The sequence below is a fragment of the Microplitis demolitor genome, chromosome 2 (genome assembly GCF_026212275.2).
Source record: "Microplitis demolitor isolate Queensland-Clemson2020A chromosome 2, iyMicDemo2.1a, whole genome shotgun sequence".
Classification (NCBI taxonomy): domain Eukaryota; kingdom Metazoa; phylum Arthropoda; class Insecta; order Hymenoptera; family Braconidae; genus Microplitis; species Microplitis demolitor.
The window spans coordinates 4645942-4666590 of NC_068546.1; the positions used below are offsets into that span (position 1 = coordinate 4645942).

Sequence of the window (20649 nt, forward strand, 5' to 3'; positions counted from 1 at the left end):
GCTCAGTTTTACTCGATCAAACTCGTTTTTCGTTATCCGATAGCTGAAGAAAAAGATTCTCAATATTACAGAAAAAAAACTCAATTTTGTATTTTTTTTCTGTCTATTTTTATTTTAATTATAAATTATAAATATTGGAAGTTTATTACAGTTATTATGAGTCGTAAATGGTTTGAGAAAATGTATAAACATAAAATTAACATCTTTAAGTATAAAGAGAGTTACTGAGCTTGAAAGAGAGTTGAGTTTGCAATAAATATCAGGTGATTGTTGAGTATATATGTATATATATTTATATATATACAAAGTAATAATATTTGTGATAGTTGAGAAATTATTTATCTTTTGTCTTAATAATTAACTGAAGTTTTAATGACTGGCAATAAAAATAAAATTGAACATTTTAAATAATTTTTTTTAATTTGAAAAAATTTTTATGCCATACGAAAATTTATTGGTTGAGAAATTTAATGAGGGTTTTTTTTTTTTTTTTGATTAATTTAGAATTGTGAAAATATTTTTTTGAATTATTGCGTGGATTCAGTGACGCGTAGAGTGGGTTGATTTCAGTAATTTTTGGTCATTTTATGTTTGAGTAATTAATGTTGTGTATGTAATGTTAGGTAATGCAATCGAAGTATTTCGGAGTGTAAAAAAATTGAAGCTTTTGAATTAATGATATTGGGGATTTTTTGATGTCACCAATAAAATTTAGTTGGAATTTTTTTTAAAAGACATGAAAGCATTGATTATTAAATGACACCTTGAATTTACGGTTGAAGTATTTTTAATGACTAAAGTCGCGAAAAAAAATTTTAAATAATTTTTGTGAATTTAGTGAAAATGATAATCATAATTATTATTACTTATTTGAAGTAACTTAGTTTTTTTTTCAATAAACCAGTAACTGCATGTAACAGATTATTAACTCCGACGTGAAATGCTCTGCGATAAAAGTATTTTCCACCGACAAAAAGTTTTAAATAAAATTCAAAAAAATTTTTCCCCAATTAAATTCAAAAATTCCTTTTAAATTTATTTTTTTACTATTTTTATTTTTACCATTCTCGATTTTTAAATTACGCGCCATACAATTTAAATATTTTTTATAAATCTAAAAATAATTATTAACCAATAACTTTTAAACCCACGATTAAATTTATAATTTTTAAATTATTTTAATTAATTCCCTCAATAATTTATTTCCATAAATTTTTCCATCCCAATCATCAAACGTCCAATGACTTTCCATGAAAGAAAAAAAAATAAATAAATTACCACCCTAGCAAAATAATTTCCAAAAAATCCCATAATAAAATAAAAAAAATTTTATCAAACATTTTCTATCTGCCGCTCGTTAAATTTAAAAACTACTCGACAATATTTCCACCCTCTCATCGCCACTTTTTATATAAAATCACCGAAATTAAAGTACCAAAAAATATTTTCATTCATTACTGACCCACGACCTACGACCCGCGACCCGCGACTTGCGACGCACCAAAAAAAAAGACTTGACAGGTCAAGTTTCAATTTATTTTTTTTCTCGACACACAGAATCAAGTCGTGAAAAAAAAAAATTTTAAAAAGTAAATATCATACAATACACACGCCTCGAGTAATTCGTCTACAATTTAAAGATCCTTAAAGTTCTAAAGACCAGCGCTCGTATAAAAAAAATATAAAACCAAGACCAAGACGTAGACGAAGATGAAGAAGATGAAAGCGTTAAAAAAAAAAGTATTTCTCTCTTGTATTGACAAGCGTCGATTGTATCATTTATTTCGCTACCGTACAAAGTAACAAGGACAACAAGGACACCAAGGACCTAGTCGATTATTTTCATCATTTTTTTATTTTTTTTCTCAGTCCGTCTATTTTATTTTTTGTGAGGAGTTCATTCGTAAGGTTTATTGTGACACGGTCTTTGTCGACCACTTCTGGAAAATTGCGCGGGAAGAATGAAACGACATGAATAGAAAGACATCATCTGGGTAGAGGAGAGTAGAGGAGGAAAGTCTTCTTGATCGCGTTGGGCAATCTTGACCCCTCGGACACATGACTCTTTCTTATTTTTATATATCTTTTTTTCCACCTTATTATGTTACGTGGAAACAATATTTTACTCGTTATAAACCTATCCCACCATCTTTTACAACTCCCAGGCACTTAATCATTTTTCCATCTTCTTACTGATATTTTTATTCTCGGCCCTCTATTTTATTTATCAAATTTCTTCATATTTCATTAATATCTCGTTAAATAATGAAAATTTTAAAAAAACCAAAGAATACTTTTTTGTAGCGCGGAAAATTTCCTGTCTAAGACAATGATTTTGTTTTTCAAAAATTCAAAACCAAAGTCATATATTATATTTAAAATTTAAATTTTTTTGGCGGAAAAATTTAAATTTTGTTTAGATTTCACTAAATATAAAATATCTTGATAACTATGCATAATATCGAAAAAAACAATGAATTCTTTTTTGTAGAGTACAAAATTCTCTATAAAAATGACTCGAATCATTTTTTTGTAAAATTAAACCCCAGGTCATAAATCGCATTCAAAGTTTAAATTTTAAATTTAGCCAAAAAATTCTAATTTTTTTTTTCAATCTACTGTATGTTGAATATCTCGAAAACTAAGCGAGATATCGAAAAAGTAAAAGAATACAATTTTGTAGAGCGTTAAATTTTCTACAAAAAGTGTTCTTATAACTTTTGTCGTAAATCCAACTCCGAATCCGTAAATCGAATAAAAGCTCCGAAAACTCAAAAAAAAAAAAAATACCTTTTCATCTTCATGTGGAGTTGGCGGCGTAGGTGGCGTATACATACGCGGCGCGTATTCGCCAATCGAGGACGCACCACCCGTAGAGGAGCCCTGGCTCCTTGGCGGGCTCAAATCAGGTATAGCCGCATGATAATCCTGCAAACCAGGAGCAACAACACCCGTTGGTACTACCGGTCTATAATCCATCGTGCGTACCTCCATTTTGGTACCGTACGCGTAATTTGAGTAAACCAGCTTGAGGCCGTTTAACTAACACACTTTCATAAACTTTATATATATATATACATATATATATTACAATCAATTAAACAACCAATCAACAATTCATTTAAATTTTATTTAAACCAGTTAATTTTCCCGCTTCCAACACAAAAATTTAAATTTCGCGGTCAAATTCCCGCTAAAATCCACATTTTTATTTTTTTAATAATTTAAAAAAAAATAATTATCATTACTCTTGTAATTAACGTCCATCACTCAACACAGTCACTAAATGTTTAAAAAAAAAACAATAATCTTTTTTTCTAAAAAAAAATTTTTCACACAAAAAATTTTTTTATTCAATCACTCGCGTAAATATTTGTTTGTATATATGTGTTTTATATATATGTATATAAAATAAGATAGCGGGGTAAGTGCTCACCCCTTGGCAACTTTTTGCCGACTGAATGTTTTGCGCTGAGTCGTGAGTCGGAGACTCAGTAGTCCGCGGCAGTAGTTGAGGGAGCGTAGAGAGAGCGTGGTGTATATTCCCTACCCTATACCCAATATCCCCTTACTCTTTACCTTTCTTACTCAGTCATATATATATATATATATATAACACACAACTACAGCCTTAACTACTATGTTAGTAATCTTTCGTCTCTTTTTAATAGCTCCCCACTACGAGGTTTAAGTTCATCTACGTCGTCGTACTCGTCAGGCCTTCGTGTTCAATCCCTACCATTACCATCACATTTTTTTCCCTCTCTTTTTACCCATTAGTATGGGTATATATTTCTTTCCTCGTTACTGAGTCTTGTATACTCCCCTTGATAGCTGCTGTCTCGCTCGGACGCTTTTAAAGACTCGACGGGTGCTCACAAGAGGAAGAGGGACTGAAGAGAGTGGAAAAGCCCTGGGGAGGGGGAAATTATTTAAAAGAGTAAGAGAGTAAAATAGAGCAGTATGGTGATAGTGGGGGTGGGGAAAAAGGGGGGGAGTAATTAGTGTATTGTTCATTTTTTATTGGTTCGAGTTTTTTTTAGGGTAGGGTTTGATTTTTTTGAAAATTTTTTTTGGTAATATTTTTCAAGTTCAATGACGTTTTTTTTGAGGATTCTGTAACAGGTTGGATGGGATTAAATTTGCGGAAATGTTGGTTGGTTTTTTGTCGCGGGTCGTAGGTCGTGGGTCAGTAATGAATGAAAATATTTTTTGGTACTTTAATTTCGGTGATTTTATATAAAAAGTGGCGATGAGAGGGTGGAAATATTGACGAGTAGTTTTTAAATTTAACGAGCGGCAAGTAGAAAATGTTTGATAAAATTTTTTTTATTTTATTATGGGATTTTTTGGAAATTATTTTGCTGGGGTCGTAATTTATTTATTTTTTTTTCTTTCATGGAAAGTCATTGGACGTTTGATGATTGGGATGGAAAAATTTATGGAAATAAATTATTGAGGGGATTAATTAAAATAATTTAAAAATTATAAATTTAATCGTGGGTTTAAAAGTTATTGGTTAATAATTATTTTTAGATTTATAAAAAATATTTAAATTGTATGGCGCGTAATTTAAAAATCGAGAATGGTAAAAATAAAAATAGTAAAAAAATAAATTTAAAAGGAATTTTTGAATTTAATTGGGGAAAAATTTTTTTGAATTTTATTTAAAACTTTTTGTCGGTGGAAAATAATTTTATCGCAGAACATTTCACGTCGGAGTTAATAATCTGTTACATGCAGTTACTGGTTTATTGAAAAAAAAACTAAGTTACTTCAAATAAGTAATAAATAAATATGATTATCATTTTCATTAAATTCACAAAAATTATTAAAAATTTTTTTTCGCGACTTTAGTCATTAAAAATACTTCAACCGTAAATTCAAGGTGTCATTTAATTATCAATGCTTTCATGTCTTTTAAAAAAAATTTCAACTAAATTTTATTGGTGACATCAAAAAATCCCCAATATCATTAATTCAAAAGCTTCAATTTTTTTACACTCCGAAATACTTCGATTGCATTACCTAACATCACATACACAACATTAATTACTTAAAAAAAAATTTCTAATTAGACAAAATACTCATAAAAATATATAACCGTGTAATTTTCTAAAAATTTAAACTAAAAAAATCAGTTGCACAAAAACTGACAAATTTCCAATTTCTGATGATAAATTTACAATCAAAATAATTTCCAGCTTCTTCTTACTCAAAGCAGCCTCGAAATAAATAAAAAAAAAATTTCAAAAGAAATCGATGCGTCATTTTTTATCCATCACAAGGGGGTGGTACAAATTGGTCGGGGCCACTAATATTTTTAGTAACGCTCGAGTCAAACGTAAAATTATTTCTCGACGGTGTTAGTCTGGTCTGGGCTTACAAGTTTTCCATCATTCAAACTCTCATAGGAGCTGCTGTAGCTGCCACAAGTACTCTTACTAATATCTATCCTAGAATTTGTTGGCTTACAGTCCAAGTCATACTATAGGATTTAAGATCAGTGGCTCCGAGCTTGATGGTTAGGCAACAGCAGCAACAACAGCAGGCATCCGGGTGTGACGGTGCGTTTTCAATTCGATCGAGAAATGAGAAGAGAAGAGAAGAGAAGTAAAGAGAAGGATCCTGCGGTTCTCTGACAAACTGCTATCTATATATACTTTATATAAATTTTTATACACGACTACAGAAAACAGTCACGGCTCCCTGACTTCCATTGCTCTCAATACTAGTTTTTTTTCTTTTTATTTTTTAAACTCTCTATCTTTATTATTATTTTTTTTACTCTCGCGCTCTCTCCTTCTCTCACTGGCTCCATGATCCACTTGAGTGGCTTTTTACATTAAATATAACAGTCACTACTGAAGAATGTTTGTCGTTAAAAAAAAAATTTATTATTTTTATTTGGTATATATTATTGAAAATATATATGTATATATATATAGTCTGATTAATGATATTGCTGCGGTATTTTTGAGTGATAATCAATCTGATAATTTTTATTTTCCGTTTTTATAAAAATTAAAAATTTGAATTTAAAACTTTTCCCGCCAATTATTTGATTCGGTGATTTAAGGCAATATAAATTTTTTTTACATCAAACGATGGATGCATTTTGTAGTTTATTGAATTCTGCGTGCAAAAATGTACAATGAAAGTATTTTTCAGTGATAGAAAGTTTAGAAATATAATTTTAATAGAAAATTTTTGAATCACGGAAAAAACAGAGCATTTAAAATTAATAAATAACAGTAAAAGTGGAATCTGTGATCAATAATTAGTACTATTGTGTGCTTAATGCAAAGTAGTTTACTAATTTTTGTAGATTCCTAAAAACTACTATCAATTATTTCAAAAAGTAAATAAATATTATTACTTTTAGGTATAATACGTGACTTATTAGTGAAAGTTAATTAATTTATGGCATAATCTATTAAAAAGTAATGATTGGTCAAATTAAGAATTGCTATCTTAGATACTGATTTTTCCAGCCGAAAATTCCAAAAGTTACAAACTTTTATTTTATAAATTCGATATCACTGATCAATTATTTGCTTAAAATATCATTTATTCATCATTATAAATTAATTTGCAGTATACATAAATCGAATAAATGGTAAATAATAAAATGAAAAATTAGTATACTAGATACTGATTTTGTTGTTCATAAAAATACCGAAAATTTTAAACTCTTATTTTATAAATTCTATCCCATTGACTAATAATTAATATAAAATGTTTTTTATTCGTTATTATAAATTAATTTATTATATACATATATCGAATAAGTGGTAAATAATAAAATGAAAAATTAGTATACTAGATCTTTATATATTAATATGTATGTTTACTAATTTTTCGGTTCCTCATTTTTGAAATTTTTCTGTTTATTTGAATAGTAATAACTGTAGATAGCAATTTATCGATTCTTTTTCATATTAATTTTATTATACGAAATTACAAATTTAGCTTTTCAGTGTATCAAATTTAAATATAAATAATAGCCATTTTGTAATATATATAATGATCCTGGTTTGATATTAGTATCGAGTATACTAATTTTAAGTCGAAAATAAACTACAAACTATTAAAATTTTTAGGATTAATTTTTTTCGTGCAACCCCCGAAAAAAAACAAACCCTCAATAACCAAAACCCAAATTTCAAATCTCAGCTCAAAAAAACGTATCCTCTTACAAAGCAAAAAATCCACAAAAAAATATGACTTTCAGCGGCACCTTATAAATTTTTTCTATCTTACAATCGTCACAATTGACTAACCAAATTTTTCAAGCCATTATTATTATTACAACTTATTACATATCGAAATAGCCTTCACGTTTTTATAAATTTTTTTTTCCCGCCATTGTTTGAGCAATCGCACGTGACATTAAATCGAGTACACTGTCAGTCCCTCACAATTACCGCACTAACTTTGTTCTTATTTTATACATATATACATATATATACATATATATATATATTTTTTTTTTTTTAAATGAATGACCACGAGATTTGTTTTAAAATTCATCAAACAATTTTTTCCAACCTTTAGTCAGCCCCCACAAAAAATATAAAATAAATTAGCTTTTTATAACAACAAACTATCGATTGTCATCGTCACCTTTTATCCGTTCATTAGCTGACATTAAGGGCCGTTATACCGTCAATATAATTATAACCGCATTAAAAAAAAATTCAATATATTATCTAACAACAAAACTACAACTAATACGTTTATGAACAAAGATTATTGTCGTTGTTTTTGAACGTGATACTGTTAGCGTGAAAAATAATCTTCATAACGCTCTGATGCATTTTTGTCTATTGAATATATATAATGTCATACGCTCTATAGTTCAAATAGCCATTATCATTATTATTATATATATATATATATATATATATATATATATATTATAAATTTATTAACAAAGCAAAATATATATTTACTTGTTTCTTTATTGTTTTGCTCTTGTATTGTCTTATATATATTCATATATTTGTTTTTATATATATTTATGCATATAATTTATATATATGATGAAGAAAGAACAAAAGATATGGATGGATGATTTTAATCTCAAAAGGTGCCAAGGTGGTCATTTTTAAATGCGCGCGCACAATAACCTCAAAGTTGATATGTATCTATAGGAATTGTATGTATATATATATATATATATATTTTTTTTTTTTGTAGAGAATTGAGGTGACATTTTGTATACACTGAACTCGAGTGTGCAAGATGGAGGATTATGTGTCTTAATGGATAATCGTCGATAGCTTTCTTTAGTCGAAAAAAAAAAAAAAAAAAAAAAAAAAAAAAAAACTATGAGAATTGTGTAGATATTGTTTGTCTTTTGTGAATGTCTTGAGATATCACGGTTTGATACCTTCTTTATTGGGCATTGCGGGCTTTAGGTATTGCGATACGTTTTCTTTTTTTTCTCACGCTTGATTTAATTGCTGGGTTTAGAAAAAAAAAAATTTTAAGGTTTTTGTAGTTTTAAGTTTTTGCTGGTTATATATATGTAGATATACATAGGAAATTGGTCTAATATTGGATGTAAAGTTGGAGATTAATTAGGTTGTGCCGTCTGAAAAAACAATGTATGGATAAGATGTATAAAATCATATATGTTTGCAACAAAAAAATATATGATATATTATATTGTATATTATAAAGTCATATAGAGATTTTCGCCGACTTAATATAAAAATATATACAGTACAAAATATATGTATTCCATATATGTAACTTATGTGTTTTTTGTATGAAGTTATATATACATTTACATTTACCTTATAATATATTGTATTGATATATATCCTTTTATATTCAAAAAGTATAAAATTTTTATATGAAATGAAATATATGATAGCATATAATTTATATTATGTATGGCACCATATATTTTCTTTGTTATATTTAAGCATATATTTTATTCGGTGTATATATATGTATATGGGTATATATATATTCGCGTCAAATTAACTAATTTTGAAAATTTTATCTGCAATTTAAAGAGTATATTAAAATTTAGATCTAATTTAATTGGAGTCGGTCATACGAATAAGAAACTTTTTTTTCCATACACAATATAAATATATGTTTTTATATATGATCAGAATATATTTTTCGTATATGATAGAAATATATATTTTTATGTATGAAAAAAATATAGTTTTTGTATACGACAAGAATATATATTTTCATATATGATAAAAATATATTTTTGTATATGATCGACATATATATTTTATATATGCTAAACATATATGGACTCATATATGATGAATATTATGTTTTTTAATATAAAAAAAATATATCAGAAAATATAGTTAAATTCGCCACATATATTTTCTGATATTTATCGTATAGTTTTACATATATGTTATTTTCATACGGGGTAGTTTAGAATAGAATTTTTGATTTCTAAATTAATGCGATTTTTGTATATTAATTATAAATTTTATATTTTTTATTTACTTTTGATGCCCAGATATTTAATCTGTCCCAATAATAGACCACTAGAAATCTCGGTCCCAAAAATTCATTTAAAAAAAAAATACTTCAGTATGGAAAAAAATTTTCTATAAAAAATCGACTCACACGTTTATTCAAAAAAAAAAAATTCATATGAAATTGTGTTACATTTTAGCAATGGCTAACTCTTAGTCACACAAACGGTTCCCAATATTTTCTCAAGCTAAAAAACGTAGAATAAAACTCGGCCAATGTCCACCCTGTCCATCAAACAGCACCGTTACTTCCCCTAGCAATCCCGATCTTCCCCAAAAAAAACTCACCACCTATAACCACCGCGCCCCTATACAAATTTTTTTCCGTTCTTTTTTGCCGCGAAAAAAAAACCGGATTTTTTGAATGCCCATCAGCAGACCCTGCGTTCTCAAAAAATAATAATAATAATAAGCATCTGTGCCTAATCTGCATATGGTCCAAGTCTCTTCATCATGATCAACGACTAACATACGTACACTCATACACTCATACATACACATACTTCCCTTCATTCCATAACTTTTTTTTGTTTAACTCCCCACTACTTTTAATACTTTTTTAACTACTACTTTCATAACTATACACTACTTTTATACACACATATATATTTATATATATCCTTGTTCATCACTTGGACGCCCTAATTTAAAACCGTCCGATTTACAACACGTAGTACGACTACATAATTTTAAATGACAATGATCAAGGCTCTAAGAACCCAACAAGCCTGCGGCTGGGTTAAAAAATCTTTTATTTTATTTTATATATTTTCTTTCCTTTTTTTTACATACTATATATATATATATATATATATATATATATATATATATATATATATATATAAAGTTTTCAAATGCATCTGCACTTTTAATTCGTCAAGTCAACTTAAATGTTACGTCTTACATACATATTAATATATGTATATATATTTTATTTTTATTTTGGAGCGAATTCAAAAAATTCAGATTTTTGAAAAGTATTTTCTAAATGCGATAAATTAATAGTATATTACACATCTAGGGAAGTAAAGTAAGAAATGTCTCAGATCACATGTAATTGTTGGCCGAGGCAAAGCCGTTTTGCAAAGCGACGAAAGTTGACGCTTTTCGCCCGGAGGCGAGAAAAATTTTCATATAAGCTCGAAAGAAAATTTTGTATATAAATAAAGTGGTACAAAAAAAAAACGGCGGTTTTTTTAAAATTCGTATGAAAATTTTCTATTTCAATGCATTTGAAATTATTTTTATTGAAAATTTCATAGTTCGCGCCAAAAGTTCAAAAATCATATTTTTGATTTTTTTGTTTTACAAAAATTTTTACATATAATTCAATGATCCCCAAAAATTTTCAATTCAAAATTAGAATTTTCGAGGTCGCTCAAAAGTTTTCAAATTTTCCATCGAATTCAAATATTTTTTAAAAAATTACTTGTAGCATCGAGAATATATAATACTGATTTTTCTTGAAAAAAAAAATTACCAAAACCCATAAGAAAATTTCAAAATTCTTAATCGAACGAAATTTTTTAATGACATTGTAGTTAGCCGACGCTTAATAATTTTTGAACTTTTTTTTAAACAATAAATTATAAAAAAAAATTTTTTTGAAAAAATTGCACCTGTAGTTTTTAAAATTTTCTACATGTGCATATTTTTAGTTCTTCTTTTTTTTTGTAATTTATTCGTTGAAAAAAAAGTTCAAAAATTATTAAGCGTCGGCTAACTTCAGGATCGTCCTTAAGTTAACAATCAACAGCTTTGGATTTTTTTTTTAACAAATTAATGACAAAAAAAAAAAAACTAAAAATATGCACATGTAGAGAATTAAAAAAACTCTCTGTGCAATTTTTTCAGAAGATTTTTTTTTTCATAATTTATCACTTTAAAAAAATTCAAAAAATTAACAGACATCGGCTAATCAGTATCAACATTTTTAAATTATCATTTTTGAACGAGTGTCAAAAATCCGTTGAGCTGAATTTTTTTATTCGAGATAAAAAAAATTCGCTACCCTAATATGTATATATATATAACATAAATATATTATAATATAATATTATGTACTAAAGATGTGACGAGATGATCGATTACCGAAACCCAAAAGTTCTAAGTGATATACATATGTTGTCTCGAAATGTAACTTGATATGCAAATATTTAGGTCTTGTTAAATAAGAGAGAGATTAATAGTTTTGTCTAGGGTCTGAGACACTATTTTACGTTATTTTTCATCTTATTGTTGCTTATTATATAACATATATGAGTGATTGATACTATAAGTGATTCAAAATATAATTTCTTGTATTAATGCATTTAATCATTTGATATTTAATGGGCGAGACAAGAATTCGTGTGTGAGAGCATGTGCTTACTCATTTGTATTAGACTTAATTTTATATTTTTCTTGGGGTCGTGGGATTTTTTCCTTGGGATCTTATGGTGTAAACGTGAGGAGTGTTATGTAAGCTAATAGGAATGGGAATAGGAAGAAACAGATGGTTTTAAATTGAGGAAAACCGGAAGAAAGATTATAATCGAAATATCTGAGTACGACTATGGGTGCGGGTGTTTGTTATTTTACGCTTTATTTTTGTTTGTTTATTTTGAGGATCAGGAGAATGCGGTTTTGGTATGGGATAAAAAATAAAAGGATTGTTAAGGAAGATTTTATTGTTGCTTTGAATTGAGATTGTGCTGATTAGTTTTTTAGAAAATTTTATTAATGATGAGGGGATGAATGGATGAAATTTTTTTTACTGAGGTGAGGAAAATTATTATTTTTTTTTTTTGTTAATTATTCGAATTGAAATTTGATATTTTTTGGGAAAGTAGTCAGAGTTATGAGTAATTTATATATTTACATATATATAAATTTTTTACGGGTGTCTGATTTTGTTTCGATTTTGAATTTTTTTGTGACTGGGTCATATTGATACCGAATGTGGGGGCTAAAAAAATTGTAGTGAAAATAAACTCACTGTTGACATATAGGTCTTAGGGGTCCTCCCTCACCCCCTACTTTATAGATTCAAATAGATAATTATCCGATTGCCAGCCTTATTAGTATAATTATTTTTTAAATTTATTGTTAAACTAAAATTTTAAAAATTCATATGATAATTTAATGACGTAAGGCGCGATAAATAAATTATTTTTCTTTCGGAAAATTATCACTCAATTGTGAGATGAATAATTTTTTGGAAGCTAAGTTTTTAAGGAGGATGACAAAATAATTAAACTGAAAGTAAATATTGTTTTTTATTTTTTGGGTAAATTGCCAGAGTTACAAGGACTCTATATATTTAAATAGATATTGTTTTATTAAAAAATAATGGCGAGCTAAAAGGCCTGAATTTAGGCGCCTCAGGTTGTAAATCAGCAAATAAACTTCATGTCCAAGAGTCATTCAGATAAATAATTAATTATAAAACTATTTGAGATAAAAACAAAAGATAAAACGTCCAACGCTCGTTGTCACTTTTATCGATAAATTTAAATGAGGCCCCAAAATAAATATCATCCCTGTTATTTAAATGAACCAATCAGTGCTCGGCTTACACTTTATTTTATTATTTAAACAACAACAATATTAAAATATTTAAATAAAAACAGGACGAGTCGGGGCTAAATGGCCAGCGGTCAGATAAAATCGATTTATAATTATTTAAATTTAGTCAAACAATAACTCATTAAATAAAAGTATATTTATTTAAAATCTAAATCACCGAGGGCCTTAGAAGGAAATTAATAAAATATAAATATTGTAATTTATGTTTTTTTTTTAACGGAAAGACGGATTGGTAGCGGTCATATTCAGACACACAAATAAATAATCTGCCGGGACTTTTATTTGTTTGTTAAATAAAATCAATAGCAACTCGTTTATTAATTAAGTAAATAATTATTAAAAATCAACAGACCATCTTCCAGCTTCTCCCATCAGCTCTATTTAAATATTTATTTATTCTCAAAATTCACCACTCGCTCGCAATATTCATTAAACGTAAAATAAAATCCCAATTTTTCTAAAATAATTATTTACAGCCTTCTGCAAACATTGAATCATAAATTACATGAAATCGTACCTCCGTAAAATTTTTTTTCACTCTTTCACCCAACTCTTCTCCATTTAAACCCTATCTTTTTATTATATTTACACTTAAAAACTAAATTTACCTACGGTAAAGTCCTACTGAAAAAAGGGTTAAAAAAAATATTTTGACAATTTCTACCAATATCTCGTTCTGGCTCTAAAAATATGATTTTAAAATTTTTCCAACTTAAAAAGGGTTAGTCCTTTTAAAAGCAAAACTCAGAAGGGTTGTGTCTTTTTATTGTTTTATTACTTCAGTACAAAATACTTTTGATGCATTACAAAAAAGTAATATATCATTTTTGGTAAAAATTTTTCCAACCTTTTTGCTGTGGGCTTTCTTGCGCTCTCTCTGTATTGTAAGAAAGTGGTCGCTTTTGCTTCTTATTTTTATGTTTTTATTGGGGTACTTTAAAAATATGAGAAAAATAGAATTTTAATATGGGTAGATAAAAAAAAATACCAACAAATATGGACAAAGTACCAACAATAGAAAAAAAGGTTTTAGTTTACGGGAAAGGATATAAACTAAAGGATTAAAACATTTTTTCTCCGTTTGGTTTACTTAGGGTAAGAGTGTACCTAGTTATTGTAAGTAAACACTCAGATGACGATGAAATTTTGAATATTAAGGATGATGTGAAGTGAGGGATAGGGAAGAAGCTGAGGAGAGAAAGAGAGACTGCGAGAGACCGAGAGGTTGAGAAAAATTTTCGGAAAAATTTTTTTATTGCGGTCTATTCTTACCGGCGGTAGGGATTAACGTAATTTGTATTGTAATGAGTAATTTTTAACCTTCGGTAAATATTTTTCCAAGGACTTTTTTTTTTTTTAATTTTTTTGATATTTTTAACACATAAATTTTTTTATTTTTTTTTTTTAAATTTCACTGACATGAGAAAAAAATTTGAAATTTTTTTAATAAAAATTTTATAAAATTTTTTGACATTTCATAATTGAAAAATTAATAAATTTCTACTGAAAAAAATAAGGTAAAAATTTTTAAAATTCAAACTGTCAGAATTTTTTTCGAGACCCGAAATAATTTTTAAAAATTAATTGTCTCAAGTATACATTAATTTTTAACCCTCGGTAAATATTTTTCCGACTTTTTTTTTTTTATTTTTCTGATATTTTTCATGTATGAAAATTTTTTTTTTAATTTTATTGACGTTTAAGATAAAAATTCATGATGGTAAAAATAGGGGAGATTTGTTATTTTTAAAAACTTTTGAAATAATTCATTGAAATGCTTATAAAAAAAAAAAATAAAAAAATGCATGTGTAGAAAATTCAAAATTCATTACGTGCATTTTTTTTAAATTTTTTTATTTTAATTATTTAATTTTTTTATGTAATTTAAAAATTCTCATATGTCTGCTACATTATGATACTGAAGTTATCCGACTAATAATAAGTTTTGGATTTTTTTTTAACGATAAAATATAAAAAAAAAAAAATATTTAAAAAATTGCACCTGTAGTTTTTCAAATTTTCTAAATGTGCATTTTCTTAGTTTTTTTTTTTTTTTGTAATTGACATAGAGAAAAAAAAATCCGAAAATTACAAATTATCTGCTAACTTCAGGATCATTGCTACATTTACTCTCATAAAAAATTCATCTTTTTTTCTCAAAAATTTTATAAAATTTTTTTTGACATTTAAATAAAAAATTTTTTAAATTTTCTACTGAAAAAATGAGACATGAAAATTAAAAAAATTTAAACCGTCACAAAATTTTTTACGGGCCCGAAATAAATTTAAAAAAAAATAATTATCTCAAGTATAGATTACAATTTTTTTGTCCCTAATCAGCTTCCATAGAAACTTACATCCATACAATAATCCAATTATCAGAAAAAAATTTTTTCCTCGTAAAAAAATAAAATAATAAATAAAACGCGACACTTTTTCGTAGGTCACAGATAATCTCAGTTCACCAACGGTCAGCGACTCGCGATAGAGGCAAAAAAAAATGTTGCACAAGCCTCCATCTCAAGATATCCATTTCATATTTATTTTCTTCATTTGTAATTTCGGTTCCTAAAAATTTGAACTCCCTACCTGCCACTTATCCACCAAAAAAAATTTTTACTTGCATTCATCATCCGCGAACAATCTGTTGATTCAAAAATTCTATCCAATGACATGCAGTAAATTTCTCTCGAGCTCGTAGGTCACTAACGGTCAAAATTTTTTATCCACTAGAATTTTTTAGACACACGTGTGATAAAAAAAAACAACCCCCAGAATCTATGAACCAACTTAACAAAATAAAATTGTGGCCCTCGTTCTTGTCCAGAGTAAAAAAATCTCACGACATGAGTCGACTTTGATGTTAAAATTACACTCGACTTGAATAAAATTTTCTAAAAAATAATATGAGTCTTTGTGCATAAATTTATCGAGGGTTTTTTTTTTTGTGTGATTTCACGAAAAGACTCAGTCATGCCTTGTCTACTTAAACTTACTGTGCACATAATACGAATATTTAAATAGTGAAGTCGAGTAGCGTTAGGGTCTAGGATGGGGTCAAATTATCGATTTATTATTATTATTATTATGCTGAAAAGTTTTGCATAATGGGTAAGAAGACCACAGTCTATGAAAGGCATTTAATAGTGTAGGGAAGAGGTCAGTTGAGGTTATGGGAACCCATGGGGGTCCGGTGTGGGCCTCACGGGCCTTAGCGCTCCCCACTCTCCCATGCCCTAGGGGTCAGTTTTCTCAGATTGTCACCAGCTGGATTTCTTATTTTATTATTCTTTTTCTTTATTTATTATTTTTACCAACATACTTTTTTTTACCCATGAAACATATTTATATACTTTATCTGCTTTTTTTTTTTTTTTGATGATGATGGAAAAAAAATTTGAGCATAGAAAAAACTGAGAAAATAATTGACAATTGAGATAGAATTTTATATGAACACAGATATATATATATATATATATATATATATATATATATATATATACATATATATATATATGTTTTTAATTTTTATCGGATGATAATTAGGTCAATAATCTTTAGAATTTTTAATTGATTGATGACAGGGGACTAAAAAAATGTGATACTAAAAACTTGAGGTCGTGTGAAATTGATAAGAAAAGTTTTATCTTTTTTTTTTATATTTATAGCTTTAACTTTTTTTTATCGACTGTAATAAATTTGAATTTTATTTATTTATTTTTTTCCAAAATATTTAATAAAACTTTTTTTTCCGTCAGTCCAAGTAATTGGGCCAGTGTCCATTATTAGGTCACATTGGTCTAATTTTTGGGACCGAAGTAATATTTTTATGTCCTCTAAAGATTTACAGAGTAAAATTTTTAAGTAGTCAATAAAATAACCTGTAAACTAGTAAAAATGTGTGAATTGACTCTCGATGTCAATGCACTGAAAATAATCAAGAAAACAACATTCGAAGTGAAATCAAAAACTCACCTGTGAAAAATCAATTGTAGACGTAAAATAAAAATGTATTACGTGGTCGATGAATGAAAAAAAAAAAAAAAAAAATAAAAGAAAAAAACATAAAGAAATGTATAGAGGGGACTGCGCGTGTCATGGACCGCTAAACACTGAAAATCTTTAAGCCTCGTACATTAGTCGGCTTTCTTTCATTATTATATATTTTTTTTTATTATTACATACTATAATAATGATAATAACAATAAAAAAAAAAGTAAACCCCTTTTTGGTTGTTCATCATTCAAGTAACGACACAGATTCGATACAACTCCCTGACTCTCGCTTAAAAGCTTTAATATATTTTCCGATCTGTAACACCTATTTTCTCTCTATAGAGTAGAAGCGCACACGAGTCCCTTAAATAGGAGTAAAAGGTAAAAGGGTTATATGAGGCCCAAAAATAAAAAAAAATTCACGAACCAATTTGTGTATTGAGCTACAATTTAATAAAAAAAAAGGGTGCGGGCTAAAGATTTAGGTCGATAGTATTGTCGGTTGTATTGAGCTATCACAATATTAAGGGGGCCCGATTACAGGTGAAGAAGCAATTTCGGTGGTAGGGGTAACGAGAGAGTAGAGTAAGGCCCCTATTTTATTGTTGAAAGGGTTGACGTTTTCTTTTTAACGTCTGGTTAGTGGATCTATTGATTACATCGACGTTAGAAGCAAACTTAACCCCACAATCGTTCCCTTTTCATTATGTCTGTTTTTTTAATACCCACGCGCCTAAGCCACGACAACGAGGCCCCGAATACCCTCCCCTATCAGTCCCAATCAACAACTTGACTCTGTCAATAGCTTTTTTTAACCTCACGTGGTTTTATTGGCTGGTTTATTTTTTATTTTTATTTAAACTTGACTTATGGCTGCTGATGGGACTGCCTGTATTTGGGCCTTATTAACGATTGTGATCTCAGTGTGTCGAATTGTCCAAACAAGTAAACAACCGAGCGGAGTCGGGCAAGGGAAAGTCTGTTTGTGGTCGGCGACGGGGGTGGTCAAGCGTTAGGGCCGTAAGTCCCTTTTTTCTTTTGGTCAAATAAATCTTCAAAGACACCCGGATCGGTAGCAAGTGCAGAACATCTTCATTTCTATGTTATAGATACTTTTAGAAGACTGTTTTTTAACAATATTTTGTGAGTCCCAAAAATAACATATGATATAGAAGTTTTAGATATACACTTCTTACCTTTCTTATAACAAAAACGAATTAGATTTTTAAGTTAAGGCCCAAAAATGCACATAGGGCCCAACTTTTGCCATATTGAGATGAAAATTGATTTTTTACGAAAATTAATTTTTCTATTTTAATATGAGGTCATAAATGAGATGAGGCCCAAAACTCTACATAAGGCCCAATTTTTTACAGTTTCATAAACAATTGCCGATAATTGTCATGAGAACATTAAACCGAGGTATTTTTCTATATTTGTTGACTTGTGAAGATAGAAAAAAATATTTTTTGGGCCTTGTAAGTGTCAATTTTTATTTGAATGTTGCATTATGTGAATGAAAAGAACCGTGTCGTGTGTATGATGAAATTACCACGAGAATAAAAGCCATCAAAGTCGTCTGTCATAAATACAACACAAGAAAGTCGTGGATCTGTATATATAAGTCCCAAAAGTTTTTGGAGACCGTATTAGACGGCGGATTATTCATGCCGGTTCCAAAGTGATGTATAGTATGAAAAAGGATCGCGTGCACGCGGGTGTCAGTCTTCTCAGCGTTGCAATTGTGTATCAGAGTATAGAGAGAGAATCTGGCCCCGGGGAAATCCTCGGTGAATGCGATGAAATAAAAAAAACTCATACTGGGTCTTATTGTCCGTTAAGGCCTAGAAAACATCTGTAATCCGTTTAAGTGTGCAAATTTGGTATTGATGCATTGACTGGATGTCTGCACCATCAAAAATTTTATTCTTTAACATCTCAAAGTTTTACAATAAGGCCCCGGGAGTGTCTATATACACCTACACAAAATGAGCCTTATGATCATCATTTTTATACTCAATACAATAACACCCATATCACTTAAATTCATGTATTCTAGTATTTCGATTTATCGGTATTATCGATTTAATTTTTTCTAAGGCCCATTTTTAGGGGCCCGTTGAATAATATTCTTTCAAGTCAAAATTTTTTTTATAGTTTGAATTGTTTTACACTAAAACTACACGTTTGTTTATCCATGGGGCCCATTATCTGGACACGCAAGATAAGGCCCCTTTCGCCTTTGATCCCGCATGAGGCCCGAAGTCAATATGAGCTAGCAATCGAGCTTAATCAAAGTTTAATTTTTATTTCGCCAATATGACTACCCTATAAGGCCCATTCATTTTGGGCCTTACCATTCCAAAACAAAATCAGTAATCAAAATCTCATAAAATCTATAAAATAAATTTCAATAATACCTTAAAAAAAATAGGTCTTAAGACCATCTATTGAAATTGGGCCCAATGTCCGTTAGCTGAAAAAATTTCAAACAAACCATTCCTCATTCCAAACACAGTTCTTTTATCTAGCTTTTATATTTTTTATTATAATATACCCTTGTACTAAATTCTTATGCATGAGGCCCAGCCGGACAAGCCCCCTTTCCGGGGTTGAATCAGGCGAAAAAACAGCGAAAAAAACAACACCATGTGTTATTGCTGGTCGTCAAGCGGACTACAATTTTCTGAACATATCTAGAGGAAACGCTCCTTCCTTTTTTTTTTATACTTTTTTTTTTATTCTAAACTACTCTCCCTTTTTTAGATACTCCCGATCTCTTTCCCTTAAATTCTCTTCCTCATGTATACATACTGATGCACAAAATCTATATCGAGGGGTGGATACGCGAGCGCGAAGGTGAAAAAAAATTTTTTTTTTACTTAAAGCTGCAGCTATTTTTATTTTTTGTTATTTAATAGTCAGCGTATAGTGTAGGGAACACACCAGCAACTGGGCATGTGGGCATTGAGACCCTTCTTTTTCCGCATTTTCACTAAAAAAATTTAGTAATAAATTTTGCTGGGACTCTGATGGACGTATGGACGTGTCTATTCCTCAACCACCTATGAGTCGAGGGATAAAAAACATATAAAGAAAAAAAATATCCGTTGCACGCGTCTAACGATCACGCCAAATATCGTTACTTACTTTATTTATTTAACTTTGATTTTTTTATCTGACATATGGGGGGAAAAAACTGATTTTTTGGAAAGGCAACGAGGGCTTAAGGGCTGAGGATAATTTTTTATTGGCTCAGTTGGGTTATTTTATCGCTTTTTTTACTTTTTTTTTTCACGGTTTCGGTAAAAAAGGTGACGGCACGCGCGCGACTCGAACGTTTCAAGGGGTTATAACACACACTATTCATTTTTATTTTTATTGTTATTATTTTTTTACGCGGTACTCGTGTGTCTGGCACACGCGGCTATTACACGCACTCGGTGGAATATTAGCCGCAACAAAAAACTAACTTTTTTATGAAAACTAGAATTTTATATTTCTGCAAAAAATTGTTAATTTTTAAGTCAATTTTTTTCTTACATTCTTTTGATAAATATATT

The 20649-nt window shown here is 28.7% G+C and overlaps 1 protein-coding gene across 3 annotated transcripts in view; it reads right to left on the reverse strand.

Annotated features, from left to right (window-relative positions):
* LOC103580196 (zinc finger protein rotund) overlaps positions 1-20649 on the reverse strand; it is a 73121-nt gene that overhangs the window by 10205 nt on the left and 42267 nt on the right. The window contains exon 1 of one of the 3 annotated variants that reach the window (XM_008561866.1): positions 2791-3480. The exons of the other annotated variants lie outside the window; for them this stretch is intronic. Within the exon in view, the coding sequence (XP_008560088.1) occupies positions 2791-2994 (204 nt within the window). The 5' untranslated portion in view covers positions 2995-3480. Of the gene's footprint in view, positions 1-2790; positions 3481-20649 lie in introns of those variants that run through there. 3 annotated transcript variants of the gene reach the window in all.